This window comes from Bubalus kerabau, chromosome 9, assembly GCF_029407905.1.
Source record: "Bubalus kerabau isolate K-KA32 ecotype Philippines breed swamp buffalo chromosome 9, PCC_UOA_SB_1v2, whole genome shotgun sequence".
Taxonomy (NCBI): domain Eukaryota; kingdom Metazoa; phylum Chordata; class Mammalia; order Artiodactyla; family Bovidae; genus Bubalus; species Bubalus kerabau.
This window is the reverse complement of record NC_073632.1, coordinates 19,458,824-19,485,244: the sequence shown is the minus strand read 5'-3', so window position 1 is coordinate 19,485,244 and position 26,421 is coordinate 19,458,824. Positions and strand designations below refer to the sequence as shown.

Below are 26,421 nucleotides of genomic sequence, written 5' to 3'. Positions count from 1 at the left end.
TTCTTATAAGAAGTTAAAATTAAGGAATAATTCTTTGGAGGACAAATATGGAAAAATAAATTTGATGATCATATACAGTCTTGATAGCTCATTTGGTAAAGAATCTGCCTGCAATGCAGGAGACCCCGGTTTGATTCCTGGGTTGGGAAGATCCTCTGGAGAAGGGACAGGCTACCCACTCCAGTACTCTTGGGCTTCCCTTGTGGCTTAGCTGGTAAAGAATCTGCCTAGAATGCAGGAGACCTGGGTGCGATCCCTGGGCTGTGAAGATCCTCTGGAGAACGGAAAGGGTATCCACTCCAGTATTCTGGCCTGGAGAATCCCTTGGACTGTATCGTGTGCTGCTGCTGCTGCTGCTGCTAAGTCGCTTCAGTTGTGTCCAACTCTGTGCGACCCCAGAGACGGCAACCTACCAGGCTCCCCTGTCCCTGGGATTCTCCAGGCAAGAACACTGGAGTGGGTTGCCATTTCCTTCTCCAATGCATGAAAGTGAAAAGTGAAAGTGAAGTTGCTCAGTCGTGTCCGAGTCTTAGTGACCCCATGGACTGCAGCCTACCAGGCTCCTCCATCCATGGGATTTTCCAGGCAAGAGTACTGGAGTGGGGCGCCATTGACTTCTCCACTGTATCGTCTATGGGGTTGCAAAGAACTGGACACGACTGAACGACTTTCACTTTCACACAGTAGCTGAAGCAATAAAAAATAAGATTTCTTAGAATGAGAATTCTGAATTTTGGTGACTCTTCACAGGAGAGAATATAACCACTGAAAAAGGGGGGTGGGTGGCGGGAAACACTTGTAAAAGAAGCAATAGGGAGACAAACCAGGCCATCCACTGAAACAAAGAGGAGAGTTAACTGAGGTTTGTCACTGTTGGTCAATTACTTTGGGAAGATCAAGAAGAATGAGAAAACTTGTCATCAAATATAAGATACAATTATGATGCAGTAGAAGAAACATCAGTTCCTACACCTGGAAAGTTCAGAGGTGGACTTTCAGTCAAACCCACCCACTACACAGGCAAACTGAGCCCGAGGGCAAGTCACATTTCATTCCTTCAGTCACTTTGGAATAGAACTATTTTGTTACCTTGGCTTTGTCAGCCTTTTTGCCCCTATACCTTGAAACCTGATCTCTGAAACCAGGGTATTCAGTGGAAGTTACTAACAATGCAACTTTTGGGAGGGGGATATTCAAAATTCAGCAAAGATTATAATTGGGATAAAATTTAAACTAAAGGGGTTGAAGGTTTCAGTGGCACTCATTTGAATCTATTACCTGCAAAGCAGTGCCTCACGTATAATTCTTATGTTCAATTATTGCTGTGTTTTATTCTAAGAAAAGGTAACTCCACTCACGCTAACTATGGGGGAAACTGAGAAGAGACCGACTGTGGAAGCCGTGGAAGAAGATAAGCCATCCCCGAACTTGCAGCAAACACTGGTTCCCTAGAAGGACATTAAGGAGAATTTCCATTTCATCCAAGTGATAAAGCGATTTGAAATCTGGTGGTTAAAGTCCATCCACACCCCACACTGAAAAGGATCATTTATTACATCAATCTTACAAACCACTAAGCACCAGCATCAAAAATAAAAGAAGCAAAAGAAATGGAAAAACACCTCCTACTCCTAAGGAAGTAGGACCCCAAGGAAGACACATGATTTTCCTTCAAAATGAACAGCCCAACCCCCTGGGACAGCAGAGAGGCAGCACCTAGACCCTGGCTTATGTAGGTCCTTTCTAATCCTGTGATTTTCAGAAAGACAAACCTCTGTTCTGATAAACAGCTATGTGCACTAGTTCAATTTCTGAATGGCTCAAAATTTCCAATTTCTGATTTATTTATCATTTTGTCCAGTAAAATGCATAATATAAAACACGTAGTTTCCAGGATGCCAAGTTAACTATAAAAAGCATTTCATGAAAGTGTTTTAACATAAGTAAATTTTGCAATAAGACTTTCACTCTTAAGGAACAAAAAATGGAACTAAGATTATGGCAAGAGAAACAAGTGCTGACAATTGATATCGGTTGCAGATTTCACTTACCTTTGGTTCTCTGCAGTACTCAGCCTAGTAACAAATTATCTAATATGTAAGATCAAATGTTATATAATTTCAGGCAGTTTTTTTTTTATATTTTAGAATACATAAATAACCATCCTCCCTTCTGTGTTTGCTTTCTTCTATATACCTTGTGGACATAAAGCTTTTAAGATTTATAAGAAATATAAAATGTTTGAAACTCAAATTTGTATTAAAACATTATTCTTTGCATGAATACACTGACCCATTTTTTTCTAAAGTAAAAATAACCACTAGATTTTTTACTTGCATTGAAAATACAGCAATCACAGTCCAATTATTACATCACACACTTTTTCAAGTTGCACAACTGACCTTCTTTTCTATAACAATATGGAATTAGTCTAAATTAGAAGTAATTGCATTAAGGAACATTTTGAAAAGGAGAATCCTGTTGCTTTTCTTGCATTTCAAACAATTTGGTTCTTTAATACTTCTTTGCATTTCCTTGCATATTTGTAAACACGGCTTAATTTTTTTTCAAAACATCTGACCACTTTAGGGTTGACAAATGATACCCTGTTAGACAGCTGTACAGAAAAGAAGAATAAACTCACACATGAAACAGGTTTCCAGAAACAGAAATAAACATTCTTCGCAAAGAAGAATCGATACACTGTAAAGCCCATCACAAGACACAGCATGAAGATCAACTCTATCTTTCTAGTAAGAACTTGAGGTATTTGAGTTCATATCACTCACCTGTTTGGCTTAGCTGGGATGTGCTTCTGCTCCTTCGAGACACTATGGCAACCACCTTGGCACTCAGGCTGGACCGCCTCTTCTTCCCACCTGCTCCAACGGTGCCCACAGCTGTGTCCGACTGGCTGCCATCATTATGCTCCAGTGTGTACATCTCTCCGCTCATGCTTGTGCTCTTGGTGATGGCTCTTCCGGAAGTCCCCATCCGTCTGCCTTGCATTTTAGGGGTAAATGAACTATATTTACAAAGTAAAAACATATATGCATCCATAAATTACAGGTCAGCATAACTGAAACTCTAAATCTCATTCATTTTGAAATAATCCAGGCAAAATTCTAGAGTGAAAAGCCCGTTGAGCAGTAGTCCTACAGCTATGAATACTCTTAAGATCACATCACCACTGTCAAATGTTTACTGGATGCAGCTTGAAGCAACAAGCATTTCAACACAGAGTCATCTATCAACTCCTGGAAGAGAGGAATAGGAAATGCAACAGATGCTAGCGATCGGGGAGTAAATGTAACTGATCAATTTTGTCAATAGTTCCTCTGTTACTTTCAGGGAAAAGCTAAAATATTTCAGTCGATGAGATAAGTTCATATACATTTCGGAGGGGAAAATATTGTTAAAAATGGATACTCTGAATTTGCCATACGACAAGGTTTAAAAAAATGAAAACAGCATTTGTGCTGGTTTGTCTTTGGGATTCCAACTCATAGGCACATCTTTTATTCTCTGAGGCTTAGTGAACCCAGAAAAGACTGTTAATCTGGCAAACCCTCCAGCCTCTCTCCTTCTTCTTGCTTAGCCCCTCCTGGTCTATCTCCTCCACATGTTTCCTCTCATTTTCATCCTTGGACTCTTCAAACCCACAGGTCCTGGGTCCAGATGTCCTTGTTTTCGTTCCTTTCTGCAAAACTTACTTGTCTGTGTCCTGAGCTTGCCTCAGTGTATCTGACAAGATCACTGGACTTCTTTCCCAAATGAATAAATGTTTGCTCAGGCACCATAGAAGGTTAATGGACAAACCTCTCTACCTGCCCAAGCAAAGATGTGTCCATGAGCTAGAGTCGAAGGCAGGGCAGAGAGGGCCAGGGGAGTAGGATTCTTTCTATCTTAACTGTGCTGCTTATGCATTTACATTATTGACATAGACTATCCCTTTTTTGGTCCAAAAAAGGCCTGTTTGATATCTTTCAAATGGCCCTCTTATTTTATGTGTCCTCAAAATATCTGCAAAAACTGGCTCCCATGACCTTTACCACCATCTGGATTTTCTATTTCTTGCCTGGAAATACTAAAGATATCACTGAATATAGCTTAAGTGATGACACTTCTTATACAAACCAGAGTAGACCCTAATATGATGAGAAACAATAAAACAGAAAGCCTTGGTGATCACATAACATGTCTGGGGTTACATACACAGTGAGTGTTTCAGCAGAAAGGAACACTGGTATGTGGGCTCAGAAGGCAGGGAAAACAGAGGACTGTCTGGACCTTAGGATCCCTTCAGAGACCGTGAACGGAAACTGAGGCCTGATTTGACCAGAATAACATGGAATGTTAAACCCTAGCTGTGTTTCTCGGATCTGTCCATGTCAACATTCACTGACAGCATTCAGGTATTCACATTGTTTCCCTTTACTCTAATCACCTTTTCATCAAGCCAAATGCTTTTTAAAGAGATTTGCAAACCTGGTAATTTTGCTATGCATTTTATGCAGTCTCTTTTTCCAAACATTAAAAGGGCAGTTTTACATATGATCAATTTAACACTGATTTCTGAGAGGTTTATATACCCAACTCTAGTGGACTTCCTTTTCAGATAAATATTATGGCCAATTTATTTTGTGTCCTCACCAATTTATTTGAATGTATTTCCTAACTCTGTGATCCTGCTCAAGTCCTCTCTTAGTGTCTGGTTTCTCTACTATTTTATTCACACGATTCTGCTGAAGGATATACAGAAATGACAGGATTTGGCCAATTTCACCACTATAATACCCATCTTCAAGCAAACACCTGCGATTGAGAAATCCATAGTTTTTCATCTCTCATCAGTCTCCTCAGCACATTCCCCACAGTGGTTACTGAAATCGTCTTTTCTAGTGATTTTATTTTTACCTTTAAAGTACAGATAAACCAACACACACCTTTTTTCTCCACATGATTCATGAAAACAGACTTATATCACAACTCTCAATCTGCATTTTAAAAATCACTGCACAAAAGTACTATTGTTAAATTTTAGATGCTGTTATTTAGGTTATAGAGAATTCTGAAAGAATAGGAAGGTGTTTTCTATAATAGTTCTATAAAAATGTATCCAATGAATGACAAAGATTCACAAATATTTCATGGATATTTAATTACAGCAATGAAATGTTCTACAATGTCAACAATAAAAATTCTGAAAAAAATCAGATAAATCTGTACAGTAAACAATTTTTTTTTGGTGGGGGTGATTTAAGAAGTTATGTTAAAAGTAAGTCTATGAATAAGTAAGACATATTTTTTTCCTCAAAAAATAAAACATTTTGTTTAGAAGCTCAAAAGTCATTATTACATGATCTGAATAGTTTCCTGAAGAATCTAGAGCATCATATGTTCAAATGGAACATGTTAGGGCATTTTCAATTCTGTTAGCTAACTGAAGGGAGAGATTTGACATGGGGTCTAACCAGCCAGATCAATTAACCAAAGGAAAGGTCAGAGTCTTAGCACAGATTTACCTCTGTTTGCCTGTTTCTCCTTTATTCTGCTTCCATCATCCAAAAACTGATTACTGTCCTTTAGATGTGCCTGAGTCCTTCAAGATGCCCTGGTAGGCCTTTTACCTTATAAAGCTTTCTGGAGGTCTCTGTCTAGCACTGACTGCTGCCTCCCACCCCTGTATTTTATATTTTGTACCAGTCACATTATGACTTGGATACTTAATATCAGCACACACTAAACATTTGCAGCATTCCTCCCATTGCTGAGTAAAGTGAAGTTTGGTCCTTTGCTCAGCTGTGTCTGACTCCTTGCAATTCCATGAACTGTAGCCCACCAAGCTCCTCTGTCAATAGAATTTTCCAGTCAAGAACACTGGAGAGGGTTGCCATTTCTTCCTGCACGGGATCTTCCCAACCCAGGGATCAAAGCCAGCCCATGTCTCCTGTGTCTCCTGTATTGGTAGGTGGATTCTTTACCTACCTGGGAAGCCCCTAAACTGAAGCTGAATAAGTGAGTTCTCACTATACAAACAGGCTGACACAACCCATATTTAAAGATCAAACAAACAAAAAACCCTTCTTCCTCCTTTGGAAGACTCTCCCCTAGCTCCTGACCTTGTGCTGAAACCTCTGGGTTGTGCATCCTCTCTCTCTCTATTCTCTCCTAAACTAAGCAAAACCAGGCTCTGTCACCAGCACTTCATCCATTCTGCCTTTTCCTTTCATCAAAGTCGAAAAATGACTCCACATGGCAAAATCCTACTATTTTTCAGTCCTCATCTTTTTGACATCTTCATACATCATGTATTAGACAAAGCATTTGATTTTGTTGATCCTGGGACACTCTGGTCTCATAGGTTTTCCCACCTTGTGCCTCCTGGCAGGACTTTCATTCTCTTTGATCACTAAAACCAGAGTTCTCGACCCCTGCTCCCCACACCTCTATAACTTCAGGAGACCGACCCTCTAGGTGTCTCAGCTGGTTCCAGGTTTTACTTTCTTCTATGTTCTGCCAATTTTTATGGCTTTTCTCCATCTCATTGCAGGCCTTGACTCTGAATTTATGTACCTTTCTTGTGAACTGCTTGGATTTGTCTGATAAGGCTCTCAAAAATGTGTTCAACCCAATGAAAAAACTGCCTTTTCTAATCTTGCACACTACATTAAGGGCATGCCACTTACCCAGTTGCTCAGACTAATACCTGCCTCCTATCTATTAAGAAAGGAAAAATCTAAACTTGGAAATGAGATTAGGAAGAAAAAATCTGCTTTACCTCGTAATGCCATGTTTAAGGATTATCTACTAAGCACCTCAAGGGCCTAAAAGCATCTGACTCTCTGAGGGAATGGAATATTTATTGACTTATTATTTACTCTTATAATAATTATGGTCCAAAATTTTTACAACTCTGTACAAGATGCTATGAAGACGGGTCACAAAGAGTCGGACATGACGAGGTGACAACAAAAAACATGTTAACTTGAAAAGAACTTATAAGGAGCAAATGATCACTAACTGGCAGTGGGGATAACTCCAAACAATAGGGTTTTATTGACCTAGAGAACATGATCCAGTTGGGATCAAACTGGACAATGTTCCAGCATTCTCACTTTTTTTTTCCCCAATGACTATCTATTTGTGTCTATATGCACGTCATCTGAGGAACCAGTTTGTTTCTCTGTTGGTTTGCTCACTAATGAGTTAAAATTTTGACATTTCCTATATATTTTTCTGACAACTGTTTTAAATTTGGGGATTATGTTTTAAGAGTGTCAGAGATCCTGTAAAAATGCCCAGATGGACATCCGCTGGACCTCTGGGGAGGGCGCCCCATGAATGCTCTGAGCCCAGTGATGCCTTTTTCAGGCTCCTGAGTTTAATATCAAGAGACAAGAGAACGTTGCTTTCAATCTCGGTTTTGTTTTCTTAACTCTGGCCTTGTTTTGTTTGCTGCCGGTTCTGCTTCCTGCTGAATCTGGCTCTTCTTTTGCTTTGTCTGTGGCAGTGGCAGCAACAATAGAGGGTCTGTCTACAGATGAAATCGGGTCGATAGAAAATCTCAGAGGTGTATTGAGAGCTGGGTGGCAGATGACAGAAAATCTGGTTTTTCTGTCTGTTAGTAAGCTACAAAAGTTCATATCATTCAAGAAAATATCTTGTCCATAATAAAGAACAGCCCTTCATGTTCTGGGATTAGGTTTCTGTGTCCATTTCCATCTACGTCAAGTGGTAAAACTGGAACTACTAGTTTTCTCTGCATGTTTAAAAAAAAGTCATTTCAATTGGTGAAAATAGTCTCTCACATTCTGCACCCTAGGAATACTGGTCTGGGCAGACAGATATCAACTGAACAGAGCTCCTGCTCTGATTGATCTATGTAGACATCGTTCTCATGCAGTTAGCTAAAGAATTCCCAGGGGGGAAAAAGAAACTGAACTTCTCATACTGTGAATATGCTTCTCTTTCAAGAAAAAGCCATTTTTAAGAAATGGATGACTCAAAAGAATTTTAATATAAGAATCTGAATCCACAATCAAAGTGAATTATTTGAAATATCAAACAAGTTTGATAAATTTGGCTTAAAAGAAGCTTTATGAAAACCATGATGAGAGGCCACTTTGCAAGCACAGGACAGCTACAGTAAGAAGGGGATGCTAACAGGCACTGACGAGAATCTGAAGAAACTGGACGCCTCATACACAGCTGGTGGCAGTGTAAAATGATGCAGTCACTTTGGAAATAGTTTGGCAGTTTAGTTAAACTAAAACTTAGAGTTTTAAACTAAAACAAAACTTAGAGTTAAATTAAACTTTGAGTTCGATACTACTTAGTAATTTCATTCCTATCACACCCGTGAAAGTGAAGTCCCTCAGTTGTGTCCGACCCTTTGAGACCCCATGGACTGTAGCCCGCCAGGCTCCTCCGTCCATGGGATTCTCCAGGCAAGGATACTGGAGTGGGATGCGGGATGCCATTTCCTTCTCCAGGGGATCTTCCCAACCCAGGGATTGAACCCGGGTCTCTCTCATTGCAGGCAGACGCTTTAACCTCTGAGCCACCAGGGAAGCCCATGAGAGATACATTCATGAGCTGAATTGAAAACATATCCAAACACTGACATAGGAACATTTAGATCAGCATTATTCATAACACTTTAAAAAAGGAAACAACCCAAATGCCTATCAAATGATGAATGGAAACGTGTTTTATCCATACCATGGAATATTATTACTCATAAAAATTAATGGTACACGTTACAAAGTTGGAAACATTATACTATATGAAAGAAGCCAGCTACAGAAGGTCACATACTATATGGGTGCATGTGTGCTAAGTTGCTTCAGTCATGTCTGACTCTGTGTGACCTCGTGGACTGTAGCCTGCCAGGCTCCTCTGTCCATGGAATTCTCCAGGCAAGAATACTGGAGTGGGTTGCCATGTCCTCCTCCAGGGGATCTTCCTAGCCCAGGGATCGAACCGGCATCTCTTACATCTCCTGCATTGGCAGGCAGGTTCTTTACCACTAGCGCCACCTGGGAAGCTCACATACTGTATAATTTCATCTAAATTAAATGCCAAATTAAGAGACAAATGTAGATAAGTGATGACCAGGGGCTAGAAGAACAGGGGGAGTACATGCCAAGGGTTATAGGTTTCTTTGGGAGATGAAAAAAATGTTCTCAAGTTACATGGTGGTGATGGTTGCATAGCTAATTGTGAATATACTAAAAACTACTGAACTGTGTTATATGTACCATAATCCCAAACTCCTAATTTATTCCTCCCCCTTTCCCCTTCAGTGGCCATAAGTTTGTTTTCTATGTCTGCTAGTTTGTTTCTGTTTTATAAATAAGCTCATCTGTACTTTTACATTTCATATTTAAACTGATAAGTTTATATATGTCTTTCTCTGACTTCACTTAGTACGATAATCTGTAGTTCCATCCATGTTATTGCAAATGGCATTGCTTTCATTCTCATTTATGGCTGAGTAAGACGGTGACTGCAGCCATGAAATTAAAAGATGCTTACTCCTTGGAAGGAAAGTTATGACCAACCTAGATAGCATATTCAAAAGCAGAGACATTACCTTGCCAACAAAGGTCCATCTAGTCAAGGCTATGGTTTTTCCTGTGGTCATGTATGGATGTGAGAGTTGGACTGTGAAGTAGGCTGAGCGCCAAAGAATTGATGCTTTTGAATTGTGGTGTTGGAGAAGACTCTTGAGAGTCCCTTGGACTGCAAGGAGATCCAACCACTCCATTCTGAAGGAGATCAGCCCTGGGATTTCTTTGGAAGGGATGATGCTAAAGCTGAAACTCCAGTACTTTGGTCACCTCATGCGAAGAGTTGACTCATTGGAAAAGACTCTGATGCTGGGAGGGATTGGGGGCAGGAGGAGAAGGGGACGACAGAGGATGAGATGGCTGGATGGCATCACCGACTCGATGGACATGAGTCTGAGTGAACTCCGGGAGTTGGTGATGGACAGGGAGGCCTGGCATGCTGCGATTCATGGGGTTGCAAAGAGTCGGACACGACTGAGCGACTGAACTAAACTGAACTGAATATTGTGTTTTATATATACACACACACACACACCCCTATTTTCTTTATCCATTCCTCTGTCAATAGATAGTTAGCTTGTTTCCTGTCTTGGTTATTGTAAATAGTGCTGCTATGAACACTGTAGAGGTGCATGTATCTTTTTGAATTAGAGTTTTTTTTCTTCTCTAGATATATGTCCAGAGTGGGACTGCTGGGTCATATGGCAGTTCTATTTTTAGGTTTTAAGGAACTTCCACACTCTTCTCCATACCGTGTACCAATTAACATTCCCACCAACAGTGTGGGAGAGTTCCCCTTTTTTTCCACATCCTTTTCAACATTTATTATTTATAGATTTTTGGCTGATGGCCATTCTGACTGGTGTGAGGGGACACCTCTTTTTAGTTTTAATTTGCATTTCTTTGATAATTAATGACATTGAGCACCTTTTCATGTGTCTTTTGGCATCTATATGTCTTCTTGGGAGAAGTATATATTTAGGTCTTCTGCCCATTTTTGATTGAGTTGTTTGTAGGATGTTTATTATATGTGCTGCTACTTGCTAGGCTGCAAAATTGCTTGTATATGACAGACAAACTGTCATGCTCAATTATCTACCTCCAGATTTTCTCTATCAAATAGAAGCTGAGGTTAAAAGTTGATCAATGGGAAGGAAATATAAAACAGAGGGGATGTGTGTATACATATAACTGATTCGGTCTGTATATGTATATGTACATATACGTATATGTATACATATAACTGATTCTGTACAGCAGAAACTAATACAACATTATGAAGTTAACTATACTCCATTAAATTTTTTTAAAAGTTGCAATTAGTACGGATGGTTCTTTTTAAACTATAAAAAAGTGACAAAAATATACCACATATTCAAGACAATAGATGTGTTTTTATTTATTATATAAAGTAAGGAAATCCTTCCTTACAGTAAAATACCGGAATATAAATAGGGATGGTAAACAACAGAAAGTGGGTGAATATATTAAATTGTAGGAGGTTCGAGGAAAGTAAATTATTTACTCTGGTTTATTGTAGTTGTAAACAGAAAGTCTAAAGTGAAAAAAAAAAGCAGAACTTTAATTGGCTCTATTTAATGGAAATCTTCATAATATAGTAAGAAAGGTCTATAAACCATTTACTGACAAATATTACATTAATGCAAGATTAGAATTGGGTTTTTTGTTAAAATGAAGAATCTATATGCACTAAATCAAATCAATAGGACTTCCCTGGTGGCTTAGCAGTAAAGAAACTACCTGTAATGCAAGAGATGTGGGTTTGATCCCTGGGTCAGGAAGATCCCCTGGAGAAGGAAATGGTAACCCACTCCTGTGTTCTTGGCTGAGAAATCCCATGGACAGAGGAGTCTGGCAGTTCATGGGGTCACAAAAGAGTTGGACACAACTTAGTGACCAAACAAATCAAATCAATTATGCTCAATATTAAGACACATCAAAGTTTATGTATTTTAAGAAAGAAAAATGCCATCAACTGTAAAATATATATATGGAATTCATATATGGTATAGTGCCTACCAGTGTGCATTGTATTAATAGAACCAATGAAATTACGGTAATAGGCAATGTAGAAACTCATTTTAATCAAACGTTGTTTTAAAGGTTGATAAAATGAAGCTGGAACCCTGTGAGCTCACTTTCCCTAAAGTAGACAAAAAGACTTTGCATTACCTATAGACATCCCAGAGATCAATCACACAAGGAACCAAACCTGCATCTTTCATTGTCATACTCTGGCTCCTTATTCTAATATAAGATGACTGGCATGTAATTTGGGAACAGAATGAAAAAAAAAAAATGGGCCTGATACAGCTTCTCATTTTCATAAAGTAAGGCAACTTTTAGGAAAAGTTTATGAGACACTATGTAAAGATGATTTCTACTCTTAATAATAAATTTAGCCTAAAAATCATTATCAATTTCTGTATCTTGGACACACCAAAAGAAGGTAGACGACTACCATGACTCCACCCTAAGGCCAAAAAAGGATAAGTAATTTAAAGCATATGAAAAGATGGCTATAATACATACAAATTCACCTCTGCTGCTGCTAAGTCGCTTCAGTCGTGTCCGACTCTGTGCGACCCCATAGACGGCAGCCCACCAGCCCCCTCTGTCCATGGGATTTTCCAGGACAAATTCACTATATGTTTTCAAATAAATCAGAAGTCTCCTCAAATTATTTGAGTCCTACACTTGTTTGGATCAATATACAAGTTGTTAATGATAAATGATCAACACAAAAGGAATTTGCTGATGAAGAAACCCCCAGGCATCTCACTCATAATTTCTAGGAGTTAAAATTCTGGGACTGATAACAGGATGGTGTCAAATTCCATCTAAGCATATCCACTGGACCTATTTTGACAGCAGCATCACTTTAGAACCAAGAGATGTGCTCAAGTTAGATCGCTATTTACATTCGATCCCTCAAATAGCCAGACCTTTTGAAGTAGTTGTGTCTGTGTAATTCTTATTGAATTTCACTCACACACAACTGGATTTATCTATGAGCCTATAAACACTCTTTGTATTGAGGACTTACATATTATTGATCGATCCCTATTCATTTAGTTTATTTCTAATTAGCTTACCCACTTGGAATTATTCACAAGTATTTCATGTTTCTAATTATACTGTATTGATGTATTTTATAAATTTCATGTCCTAATGTTTGTTGCTGGCACATAAAAACACAACCGATTTGTTACTGTTGTTACTGTTATTATTGCCAACTCTCCCCCATATGTTGTTACTGTTACTTTTATTCTTACTACCCCTCCCGTATGTTCCCTATTTCTTCCTCCAGTTTACTCCCAACGGGGGACTTTTTCCTTCCACATGAAGAGTAGGTTGGCTGGTGATGAATTCTTAGAAATTTCATCCATTCATCCTTGCACTATCTGAAGGATATTTTCACTGGGTAACATGTACCATGGAGAAGGCAATGGCAACCCACTCCAGTGTTCTTGCTTGGAGAATCCCAGGGACGGGGGAGCCTGGTGGGCTGCCACCTATGGGGTTGCCCAGAGTCGGGCACGACTGAAGAGACTTAGCAGCAGCAGCAGCAACAGGTACTGAGCATTAACAGTAGGTCTGATGTTTTTCTTTTTTTCTCTACCATTCTTCTTTTCAGTCATTCCATGGGTTTGGGGTTTTGATAACTTCTGCTGAATTTCCAGCCAAAGTCTCAGTGTCTCTTTCCTGAACATAATCTCTTTCTCCCCATCCCTAGGATTATTTTAAGAAAAATCGTTTTCTTTAGTCCTCAGTACACAGATCATAATATTGCTAGGTTTGTTTTTCTCTTCCTCTATTGTGAGAGTATGAAAGGCTGTTGGATTTACAATGTAATGTATCAATATTTCACTACTTTGGCAAAGTTCTCAGCCAGCCCTTCAGGACTCAAGTCTTGTTTCTGCCACTGCTCTCCTCCTGGGACGTGGTTACACGCTCAGGTTACCTTTCCATCTTGTTCCGCATCTGACCTGTTTCCCTTCAACTTCTCTTTTCTCTTGTGTGAACGTATATACTTTCCACAGACCTGGTCACTAACTCTCGGTCCTGCTGTTTCTAATACACCATTAAACCTACCTATTAAATGTACTGTTAGGGTTTTTTTTTGGGGGGGGGCATTTTTTAGTTTAAAATTATCACTCAATTTGTAAAAATGGATTCCAAGTCTTTGCGGAAAGCATTCCTCCCACTTTGTCTCTAGAACATATTGATCATGGATATTTTAAAGTCCCTTTTTGATAATGCTATTGTTAGTTTTTCTTGTTGGTTGGTCCTTTTCTTCATTAATTTAAGTTAGATGCCAGACCTTGTGGGTGAAAACCTACAGAGGCTTTGGATGATATTATTTTCCTCCAACAGGAGTGAAATTGTTTTTGATTGGCAGAGAGAATAAATCCTGCTCCTGTTCAGAGCTGGGCTTAAAGAAAGGTCTGCTGTTACTTGAGAGTATGATGCTATTCCCAGAGTTTGGCCCTCCTGGAATTTTTCCAGGACACCAAAGTGTTTTCCATGCACTTGAAGTGGGCATGGGGTCTCCCAGCACCTGGCAGCTGCTGGAAAGTTTGCTCAGAAGTTCATCCTCCAGCTGCTGCTGTTTGGTTAATTTTTTGGTTAATTTCTGTGCATGCACAACTCAGCAGTCAACAAATTAGGGAAATCTGTTACAAACTGTGGGACCCCCCCCCCCCCACAACTCAGTTTCTAACTCTCTGTCAGTTCCTGAACTGTGACATCTGTATCCTCACCCCAGGAAGATGCCGCTCTTTGCTTGGTTGCACTCATCTCACACGCTAGTAAAGTGATGCTCAAAATTCTCCAAGCCAGGCTTCAGCAATACATGAACCATGAACTTCCAGCTGTTCAAGCTGGTTTTACAAAAGGCAGAGGAACCAGAGATCAAAATGCCAACATCTGATGGATCATCGAAAAAGCAAGAGAGTTCCAGAAAAAAACATCTATTTCTGCTTTATTGACTATGCCAAAGCCTTGACTGTGTGGATCACAATAAACTGTGGAAAATTCTGAAAGAGACAGGAATACCAGACCACCTGACCTATCTCTTGAGACACCTGTATGCAGGTCAGGAAGCAACAGTTAGAACTGGACATGGAACAACAGACTGGTTCCAAATAGGAAAAGGAGTACATCAAGGCTGTATATTGTCACCCTGCTTATTTAACCAATATGCAGAGAACATCATGAGAAACACTGGGCTGGAGGAAGCACAAGCTGGGATCAAGATTGCCAGGAGAAATATCAATAACCTCAGATATGCAGATGACATGACCTTTAAGTGAAGAAGAACTAAATAGCCTTTTGATGAAAGTGAAAGAGGAGAGTGAAAAAGTTGGCTTAAAGCTCAACATTCAGAAAACTAAGATCATGGCATCTGGTCCCACCACTTCATGGGAAATAGATGGGGAAACAGTGGGAACAGTGGCTGACTTTATTTTTTGGGGTTCCAAAATCACTGCAGATGGTGATTGCAGAAATGAAATTAAAAGATGCTTACTCCTTGGAAAGAAAGTTATGACCAACCTAGACAGCATATTAAAAAGCAGAGATACTAATTTGTCAACAAAGTATACTTTCCACAGACCTGGTCACTAACTCTCAGTCCTGCTGTTTCTAATATGCAATTAAGCCCACTTATTAAATGTACTCTTTGGGTTTTTTTTGGGGGGGGGCATTTTTTAGTTTAAAATTATCACTCAATTTGTAAAAAAGGTCTGTCTAGCCAAGGCTTTGGTTTTTCCAGTAGTCATGTATGGATGTGAGAGTTGGACTACAAAGAAAGCAGAGCACTGAAGAATTGATGCTTTTGAACTGTGGTGTTGAAGACGACTCTTGAGAGTCCCTTGGACTGCAAGGAGATCCAACCAGTCCATCCTAAAGGAGATCAGTCCTGAGTGTTCACTGGAAGGACTGATGTTGAAGCTGAAGCTCCAATACTTTGGCCACCTGATGCGAAGAGCTGACTCATTTGAAAAGACTCTGATGCTGGGAAATATTGAGGGCAGGACGAGAAGGGGACGCCAGAGGATGAGACGGTTGGATGGCATCACCAACTCAATGGACATGAGTTTGAGTAAACTCTGGGAGTTGGTGATGGACAGGGAGGCCTGGCGTGCTGTGGTTCATGGGGTCACAAAGAGTCGGACACGACTGAGCGACTGAACTGATCTGAACTGAATATATGTGTCACTGGATTGCAAAGTCCCTCCAGAGGAAAAGGGGTCCATGTGGCATTACTTTGTGTCCTTCTCTTCTTTCAAGGGTTGCAGCCCCTCCAATTTCTTTGTCTGAAATATTGCTTATAAGTGCTGTCAAATAGTTTTTTATCTGTTCATCTGTTTTGGTTTAGTTTTTATAGCTTTGTAGGAGAGATGATCCATCTGATACCAGCTACTCTGTCACACCTGCAACTGGACAGGCTGTGTCATCTCACTCCTTACTTTCAAATAAGTTTAGAGTCATCAGGACCAGTGGTGGTATCAAAGTCTCCACTTTATGAGTAATGAAGAGGTATGCATTATAGGGCTGCAGTGATTCATTTCTTTGCAAACTACACTGAGTAGTGTTTTCCAACTTGCTTCTATTCACAGTTCCCTGACAGGCTATAGGTGACAGACAGCCTGGCAGACCAGCAAGGCTTCTCCTCTGAGCAGATGTCAGCTGCTCCTCTGAGGTATGAATCACTGCTTCAGGATGTCCCAGGTCTGGAAGTTCTCTAGTTTCCACAGATCTGAGGTGCACATTTTCACTGGGCTTTTTAAGGCTGTGCCATTTAGAGAACTCGACATTATTCAGGAGCTGAATAAGTCAGCATCTACTCTTGGTATTTCTCCTCCTTTTAGTACAGATTTCACTGAATTTGAAAGGTGTTTTCTATAGTTTATAATTTAAGGATGCTGTTGTCTCCTAGTAGATAGTACATAGAAGTTTTAGTCTTCTTCTTACAAAATTTGGGTAACTTTCAGTTGGCAATTAGAGATGAATAAAAATATCTATTCTCTTCAATCTGCAGTCTGTGATCATGAGTTCTATTGAGGAAGTAAAATCGATTGTCTTTCTCAATGACTGATTTGGACATAAGTTCTCTACGAGAGTAATTAAGTCTCCCAAAGGTAATCACTGGTTCCTGGAGGTGGGAAGAATGAAAAGATCTCAGGTAACACACCGGTTGGGTCCTCCAAGAGGCCACAGTGTATCAAGACAAACACAGAGTACCTATGAGGTTAAAATGTCATGTGGGGAGGTCTTTAGGGAAAGAACATCCAGAAGTATAGTGGGGGCTGATAATGCTACAAATAAAGTGTTATAAAGAGGACTGGGAGGAGTTAAAACTAGGGCAGCTTCCAACTTTTTGATTTGGGAACTAGGTGGTTAATGGGGTAGAAAGAATATACTTATTCTGTTCAAATACTAAATCAATCAATCATTTGTTTATTATTTATTCTAAGAAACATTTAAGGACCTTAGTGATTATAAATAATGAACTAACTAATACACATGTATTTCCAGTCTATCATGAAGTCAACCAAATATACATGTGTGTGTACACACACAGACACTGTTCAACAAAAGCTGGTGCGTGTACAATATTAAGTAAATACTGAAACATTAGAAAATAAAAGGGAACCTTCCTACATTGTTGGTGGGAATGCAGCCACTATGGAGAACAGTATGGCTGTTGTTCAAAAAATGAAAAGGAGAACTACCATACGATGTACCAATTCCACTCCAGAGGAAACCATAATTCAAAACAATACAGTCACTTCAGTGTTCCTTGCAGCACTATTTACAGTAGCCAAGACATGGAAGCAACCCCGGTGTCCATCCACAGATGAATGGATAAAGAAAATGTGGTACATATATGCAATGGAATATTACTCAATCATAAAAAAGAAATCTTGCCAATTTTAGCAATATGGCTGCAAGTAGAAATGATCATTTTAAGTGAAGTAAGTCAGAGAAAGACAAATATTATATGATATCACTTATGTGGAATCCAAAAAGTGATACAAATGAACTTATTGACAAAATAGAAGTAGACCCACAGATAAAGAAAAACCTACTGTTAACCAAAATGGAAAGCGGGTAGGGAAGGGATAAAGTATGAGTTTGGATTAACAAACACACACTAACGTATCTATCTATCTATCTATCTATATATATATATATATAAAATAGATAAACAATAAGGATCAACTATATAGCAAACTATATATATTCAATATCTCATAATAACCTATAATGGAAATGAATAGGAAAAAAATATATATACATGTATATGTGTATGTATATACACACATATATACATATACATACATACACACACACACACACACACACATATATATATATATATATATATATATATACATACACACATATATATGTGTGAGTGCATGCATGCTAAGTGGCTTCAGTCGTGTCCAGCTCTTTGTGACTCTAATGGACTGTAGCCCTCCAGGCTCCTCTGTCCATGGGATTCTCCAGGTAAGAATACTGGAGTGGGTTGCCATGCCCTCTTCTAGGAGATCTTTCTGACCCAGAGATCAAACCCATGTCTCTGATGTCTCCTGCTTTGGCAGGTGGGTTCTTCACCACTAGTGCCGCATGGAAATCATTCCCCTCATATACATACATGTGTGTGTATACACGCGCACACATACACACACACACACATATATATAAATGTAACTGAATCACATTGCTGTATACCTGAAACATAGCAAATCAAACTAAAGTAAAAAAAAAAAAACATATAAAAAGTAAATACTTTCTCATATCATGTATGAACCATAAAATAGTATAAATGAGTCACAAAATGATAAAGTCAGAAAGCTGAAGATGGACACACAAGTGATTTCATAATATAACTGCTGTTTTAGTTTACAAAGGAACAAAGATCACCAATTATTTTGGATGATGCAAATAACTTAGAAAACATTTCCACTGATTATAGGAAGTTAGTGCATAAGGTCTTTTGAGAATCCTTCAAGGTCTAGGGCTTTTGAGTCACTAAACTGGGTATATACTATGCATTCAGTCAGTGAGTGCTGATTATACCAATTTCATTATTGTGTCTGCGCTTTATGATGTCCTGGTTGAAATCAAGGTAATCATATTTAAAAATGAGTAAAGAAATGTAGCTCTAAGTGATTACTGCCTTAAAAAATGATAAAGTAAAAAAAAGCCTTTACAATTTTTACCATATTGTTTTAAATTTAAGTTACCAAGTGTAGCATAAAATCTGTTAAGTATGTATGCTAAAGCAATGAATTTGAAAATAAAATATTTTATATAGTCTGTATCATACTGTGTAAAGCTATTGTGCTAAAAAGCAACCCCAACACTTCTTTTACTTCATACACCAAGTGTATGATTCATAAATAAAATATGCAGTGGGAAAAAAGACCATCTAAGCTCAACATAGACCTAGCAGTCTGCAAGTTTCCTTTTTCTTTGAAATAGATATTTTTCCTAATGTATCATACCAAGGACTTGCAACATACTAGACAAACCATTGGCCAAATTATGATACTATCTGAATTAAAAATACTTAATAGCTAAAGAATTAGAACTGAATCCCATATTTTAATTTTTTCCTTCAAATCATAGCACTAGAAATTATTGTGCCACATTTGGTTTAAAATATGTGTTTTTAAATGCAGTGATACTTCCTCTTTATATTTAATGATATATTTCATAAGTCTTGAATTAATAAAACAAATCCTAGTAAAACTGCTCTATTGGAAGGGTAAAGCTCAGAGCCCTGCTATCTGAGTCTCCTCTTCTTATCCTTTAATATTCCTGTTTCAAACCTGTATGTGGCAATTTGCAGACAGTTAATGTTCATTAGAGTACCAACAGTCCAGGGGCATGACTGAAAATTTCCACACTAGTGAAATTGGACTTCTCCAAGCCGACATACATTCTTTCAGCTCATCATAAAGCCCAGTCAAGTGGAAAAGTTAAATATTAATAATCAAAAAAATATAATAATAATAAAAATAAAAAAGAAAGGATAAAAAAAATATAGTAGATAATAAAAAAAAAAGAAAGGTGTTGTGTCATACCTTATGCAGTCATCTGACCTGTGAGAGATGTAAGGATAACTTTTAAAAGACAAAGTAACTCACTTAATTCTTGACATTTGTGTGCAGTAGCTGAGTTATAAACATGCAGCATAACTACCCTTCCTTCTATTCTCTCACAGTCCTGCGAGGCAGGAGTGGCAGGTTGAGTCTCATTTCTCAGATGAATATATGCATCCTAATATTACATATATACTATGAGTCGGTTTTGCTTTGCACCATATAATTGGCATCAAGTAGATGGCATTCCACTCCTGTACTCTTGCCTGGAAAACCCCATGGATGGAGGAGCCTGGTGGGCTGCAGTCCATGGGTTTGCTAAGAGTCGGACACAACTGAGCGACTTCACTTTCACTTTTCACTTTCATGCATTGGAAAAGGAAATGGCAACCCACTCCAGTACTCTTGCCTGGAAAATCCCAGGGACAGGGGAGCCTGGTGGGCTGCCGACTTCACTTTCACTTTTCACTTTCATGCATTGGAAAAGGAAATGGCAACCCACTCCAGTACTCTTGCCTGGAGAATCCCAGGGACAGGGGAGCCTGGTGGGCTGCCGACTATGGGGGCGCACAGATTCGGACACAACTGAAGCAACTTAGCAGCAGCAGCAGCAGCAGCAGCATGGTACCTCCATGTAATAGAGACTCAATAAATGACTGGTAAGGGATGAATGAGTGAATAAATGAATGGCTAAACAGAAAAGTAAATTCAGCTCTACAGAAGTAGTGTACATGTTGAAGTTTTCAATACTGGTTAGTGATAGTATCAAAGCAGATATAGACAGATAGACTGATAGATAGATATAGATAGATGCTAGAGAGATAATGATAGATAGATTATAGGCAGATAAATAGACAGATAGACCTATAGATAGATAGATAGATATAGACAGATGCTAGAGAGATAGATGCTAGAGAGACAGATAACAGGTAGACAGATAATAGAGATAGACAGATAGTAGATAGTGTCTGCATGTACTTTCAGATCTTTATTTACTCTGCATATACTATCTATTTAGTACGTTGTGTGTGCTAAGTTGCATTAGTCTGTGTGACTTTTTGCGACCTTATGGACTGTAGCCTGCCAGGCTCCTCTGTCCATGGAATTCTCCAGGCAAGAATACTGGAGTGGGTTGCCATGCCCTCCTCCAAGGGCTCTTCCTGACCCAGGGATCAAAGGCGAGTCTCTTAAGTCTCTGCCATTGGCAGGCAGGTTCCTTACCATTAGTGCCACCTGGGAAGCCCATTAGTACTTTACTTCCTACTAAATAATCATCTTACTTCCCCTTTTTCACATCCTTCTGAATCCCTCAACTTCCTCACATGTGCTCTTGCTATGTTTCCAAGTGTCCTTTTTCATACCTGAGATGCAAACCTGACCACTTTCTGGAACTAGGAACTTACATTAGATAAAACCATACATAAGTAACTGATACAAGTAACTATAAACTAACATTATAAGTGTGATAATACAACTAAATACTTTTTACTATTTAATATTATTAAATAATATCATTTAATATATGGCAAATAATGCTAAAAATTAGATATTTAGCATTCATTTTATATCACTAAAGTAAATGTAAATATTAAGAATTTCTTATAGCTTTATCTTTTCTATGTTTATGCACAGACACAGAAACATTTGGAGCAGATTCAGTTAAAAGTTGAATAAGGAGATGATATTTGACAGTGTTTTGAAAGTAAGGATGAATCTTTCTGCAATGATTTGATCCATAACGGCTGATCTCCGTTCCCTTCAGAATCCCGGCTTCCTAATGACCTGGTAGGATTTATGCGCACGTTTCCATCCACTCTGACTAGAGCCTGACGCTAGAGGGTCCATGACCCCAGTCCCACTCTAAAGTGAGCAACAACCAAGATGCAGGAGGTCAGTGGCAGGTACACACTGTGGAGAACTCTGCCCACAAGAGTGATCTTCCTTAAGTTCAGTAAAACACTTTTTCAGAAAATTCTTCAATCTGGTTAAGGCCTCCTCCTCACATTTTCAGTCGTCAAACATAACACCCCTTTATATATGTCTACCTGACCATAGAAGTACAAGATCTAGATGACCTGCAGTCTCCATCAGCTTTCTGTCCCCGTTTCCTGCAAGTTTTCTCCAGACCTTAACTTTGGACTTCAGACCGAGGATTTCGGTGGCTGTCTCCAGGTTTTCGCCCAGAGTCACAAAGGATATCCCTGACAAAGGGCTGGGAAGCCACGATTGGCTCTGCTCTGGACAGAATGCAGTTTGGGTGAAGACTCGGTGCTCTCTCATGCGAGTCAGGGGCTTGGGGAAGAGGCTCACTTCAGTATATCCTAGAACCTACAGAGGCAACTGTAGGCTTCCCTGGTGGCTCAGATAGTAAAGAATCTGCCAGCAATGCATGAGACCCAGGTTCGATCCCTGGGTCGGGTAGATCCTGTGGTGAAGGAAATGGCAACCCACTTCAGTATTCTTGCCTGGAAAATCCCTTGGACAGAGGATCCTGGTGGGCTACAGTCCATGGGGTCGCAAAGAGTCAGACACAACTGAGGACTAACACTTTCTACACACACTTTCTACAGAGATAACTGGACACCTGTACAAACTCACACACCTCCACCTGGGGTTTCTCAGCCTCACTCACTGCAGTGTAGGGACCTCAGAGGGAAAGAGGGATTATTGTACAGAAGCCTCAAGATGCAAAGCTCCAGAGTTTGTCTGATTTCTGGTCTGCCCCTATGGCTGCAGGGTGGGGAACTTTCTAAATACACTCTGGGCTTCACGGGTCTTATCACTGAAGTCATGTTAGCATTGAATTTACTTTTTTTCCTATTTATGTCTTTAAAAACTTCAATAGTTGTTGGCAAAGTAATGTCTCTGCTTTTTAATATGCTGTTTAGGTTGGTCATAGCTTTTCTTCCCAGGAGCAAGTGTCTTTTAATTTCATGGCTGCAGTCACCATCTGCAGTGATTTTGGAGCCCAAGAAAATAAAGTCTGTCACTGTTTCCACTGTTTCCCCATCTATTTGCCATGATGTTAACATCCCACAGATTGATATAAAATCATTTCACTACACCTGAGAAGAACAATCACTGCCTCACAGTAACTAGAATTCCATGGACAGTATATTACTGAGGCTTGTAATGATTAAAAAAGAAAAATAACAACAGCAAGCCTATAAGCTTTAAGATAATAAGGACCTAGATTTTTTTGTTTGTTTTTTTAAGGAAAGACCTACATTCTAATGACAGTATCATTATTTGCTATTCATGGTCTTGTACAAGTTCTTCAAATCTCAGATATCACACTTTCTCATTTCTAAAATAAAGAGAAAGGTCTACTTTGTAGGATGACAGCAAATCACCTTTGCCTAAAATTATGCTCGATTGTAAATAAATAGTAGCTCCCAGTATTATCATTACAAGCTTCAGTAATATACTGTCCATGGAATTCTAGTTTCTGTGAGGCAGTGATTGTTCTTCTCAGGTGTAGTGAAATGATTTTATATCAATCTGTGGGATGTTAACATCATGGCAAATAGATGGGGAAACAGTGGAAACAGTGACAGACTTTATTTTCTTGGGCTCCAAAATCACTGCAGATGGTGACTGCAGCCATGAAATTAAAAGACACTTGCTCCTGGGAAGAAAAGCTATGACCAACCTAAACAGCATATTAAAAAGCAGAGACATTACTTTGCCAACAAAGGCCCGTCTAGTCAAAGCTATGGTTTCTCCAGTGGTCATGTATGGATGTGAGAGTTGGACTAAAAAGAAAGCTGAGCGCTGAAGAATTGATGCTTTTGAACTGTAGTGTTGGAGAAGACTCTTGAGAGTCCCTTGGACTGCAAGGAGGTCCAACCAGTCCATCCTAAAGGAAATCAGTCCTGAATATTCATTGGAAGGACTGATGCTGCAGCTGAAACTCCAATACTTTGGCCACCTGATGTGAAGAATTGACTCATTTGAAAAGACCCTGATGATGGGAAAGATTGAGGGCAGGAGGAGAAGGGGACACCAGAGGATGAGATGGCTGGATGGCATCACTGACTCACCGGACATGACTTTGAGTAAACTCCGGAGTTGGTGACGGACAGGGAAGCCTAGCGTGCTGCGGTCCACGGGGTCACAAAGAGTTGGACACAACTGATTGACTGAACTGAACTGAACTGATGGGATGTTAGAGGTTGAGGATTTTGTTGTCAATTTGCTTTGCTTGCTTGCTTCTCGGGATCCTGCGCTGGTCCTGCTCCCTGGGTGAATACAGGGGCCCCAGGTGTCCGGCAGGCCCAGCTTCACATGCTGGGCTGTCCTGTCACCTCAGCCACAGCTGACCAAAGACCGGCATCTGAGTCCAAAGCAACCTCTAATGGCCTCTTTATTCCAGGATGACCAACAGCTCCCTTAACGTATGGCTCACTCAGGCACCATCCCTTAAATTCTGACATCCTCAGAGTCTCTTCCTCCATCTGGACCGTAATCTGCCTTTTACCACAGCTCACGTCTCTCTCCCTGGTTTCCATGTCTCCTCAGCACTTTCTCCTCTGGACCTCCCTCTTTCCCTGTGTTCTTCCCTCTCCATCTCTCCTTCCCCCTCCCTCTCCCCTCTCTCTCTTTCCCACCTTCCCTTTCCTTATCTCCTGGTCCTCAGCTCCCTCCTCCCCCCATCTCAGCATTTTGTCTTCCTAGGCCTTAGATCTCACTGCCAGTTCAAGACTCAATTCTCTTTTCCCTGCCCTGGCATTTGCCCTTTGCCTTGGGACAAGGTCCTTAGGGCCATAGTGCTTTTTGCTACAATTATGTATTTGTTCCTTTTGTTTTAAACAATACCCTTTTGAGTCAACCTTTAAAAAATTTAAGGAAATAGTAGCACATTTAAATAGGAGCTTCTGTTTCTAGCAAAGTAGTAGATGATACATTCTGAAAAAATCCTTTCCTTCCCCAATACCCAGAACTGATGGGAAAATTACAACAAATACGTTTTAAAATACAAACCCAAGTTCCTAAGAAAGGAAGAGAAATTCTGTGGCCCAAAGACCAAGAGGGCCTGAAAACAGGTTGTTAAATAAGTATGAATGTCTTGGGAAGTTTTGCAGATGAGAAATTTTGATACTTGAGTCCAGGGTCAGGGGAGACTTAGAAGTGAAACCCCTGCAGGAGTCAAGAAAATTGAAGAAAAAGGAAAAATGTGGGTTTTGTCTAAGCCCTCTGGGACCTTCACTGGTGCCATAGATTTGCTTAAATAAATAATAAAATGTAATACAATGTATATATTTCAGGAAGACAGAGAATGCTCCCCCAAGGGAAGCTCTACAATGCACCAAAAAATGGTTAACAGAGAAACTAGAAAAAACATGCATCATTCTAAAGCATTTAAAAAAACCAGATCCAATAATGCAAGAAAGAAAACAACATAAAATTAAAACACTAGACATAAAATATGTAAATGGTGGAGGGATGGTAACAGAGTCCAAGTGTACTACAGTCATTTCCCACCCCCCCGTCCCCCCTGCTCTGGGGCCAGCAGAAATAATTATTAACTTTTATATTTATTGCTTAATGAAATATATATATATATATACTTGAAGCACAAAATTAGGCACTAAAATCAAAGAAATAATATAATTTCCATAATAATGGAGAATGAAATAAAAACAATTCATAACCAATCAGGAAAGAGAAAAAATAATAACAGCTGAAAATATTAAATAACATAGTAGAAAGAATTCCAAATACATAAGAAATCAAAATAAATGTAAAAGGATTAGGTAGCCAATTAAATAATACAGATTGCCAAGCAAGCAAGGAAAAAAAAATCTAAATCCAGCTCTATGCTGGTTACAAGAGATATAACTCATATATAACTTATAACCTTTAACAGATAGGTTAAAAGTAAGAGGCTGTGAAAAGTTAGACTGAACATTGGTTTTAAAACTTTTCATGTAAGACAAAATCAACTTAAAGCAAAAAAAAATTATTAGAGACAAATAGATTCACTACATAAAGACAAAAGGTTATATCATCTGGCTCTCGATTCTAGCTCTACCGCTTACTGCCAAGCAAAGTCAATATGTTGCTTTACTTTTTATTTATAAAAAGAGATATTAGCAGTTATACTACTGGGCTGTAATAGCACTCATGATATTGCATTGTAGACCATCTATTGGAATATCTGATAATCATAAAACACACTTTACATGTCACCACATTTTTAATACATTAAAAATTATGTATGTATTACACAGTCATGGAAAAATTACGAACGTGACATGTGAAATAACTGAAGTTTGGGAAGCATTGGTTTGGAGTGAAAGGATTCATATCCACTTTAAATTATAGGATAATTGCCATGGAAATATGAAGACTGTCCCAAAGAACAGATATTTAATGTTGACAACCAGACTTCATACATGGAGACCATAAAACTATTAGCTGTTCGTTTATCTAATACTTCCAGGTTTAAAATCAGCAATCAGTTCTCCAACATGCAGATATAAACATGTAAACACAGTAAGATAAATAGAAACTTCAGAATCTGTTAGAAAATTCCCATTAGAAATACCCCTTTATGTTTTGGCATAAAAATACAGTAACAGATTGAGTTCCTCTCAGAACAGCATTGGAGGAGGAAATGACAACCCACTCCAGTGTTCTTGCCTGGAGAATCCCAGGGATGCGGGAGCCTGGTGGGCTGCCGTCTATGGGGTCGCACAGAG

The 26,421-nt window shown here is 39.2% G+C and overlaps 1 protein-coding gene across 1 annotated transcript in view; it reads right to left on the bottom strand.

Annotated features, from left to right (window-relative positions):
- Positions 1-26,421, bottom strand: part of RIMS1 (regulating synaptic membrane exocytosis 1) — a 600,042-nt gene that overhangs the window by 69,985 nt on the left and 503,636 nt on the right. Inside the window, exon 29 of the mRNA XM_055534784.1 lies at positions 2,790-3,025. Within this exon, the coding sequence (XP_055390759.1) occupies positions 2,790-3,025 (236 nt within the window). The remainder of the gene's footprint in view (positions 1-2,789; positions 3,026-26,421) is intronic.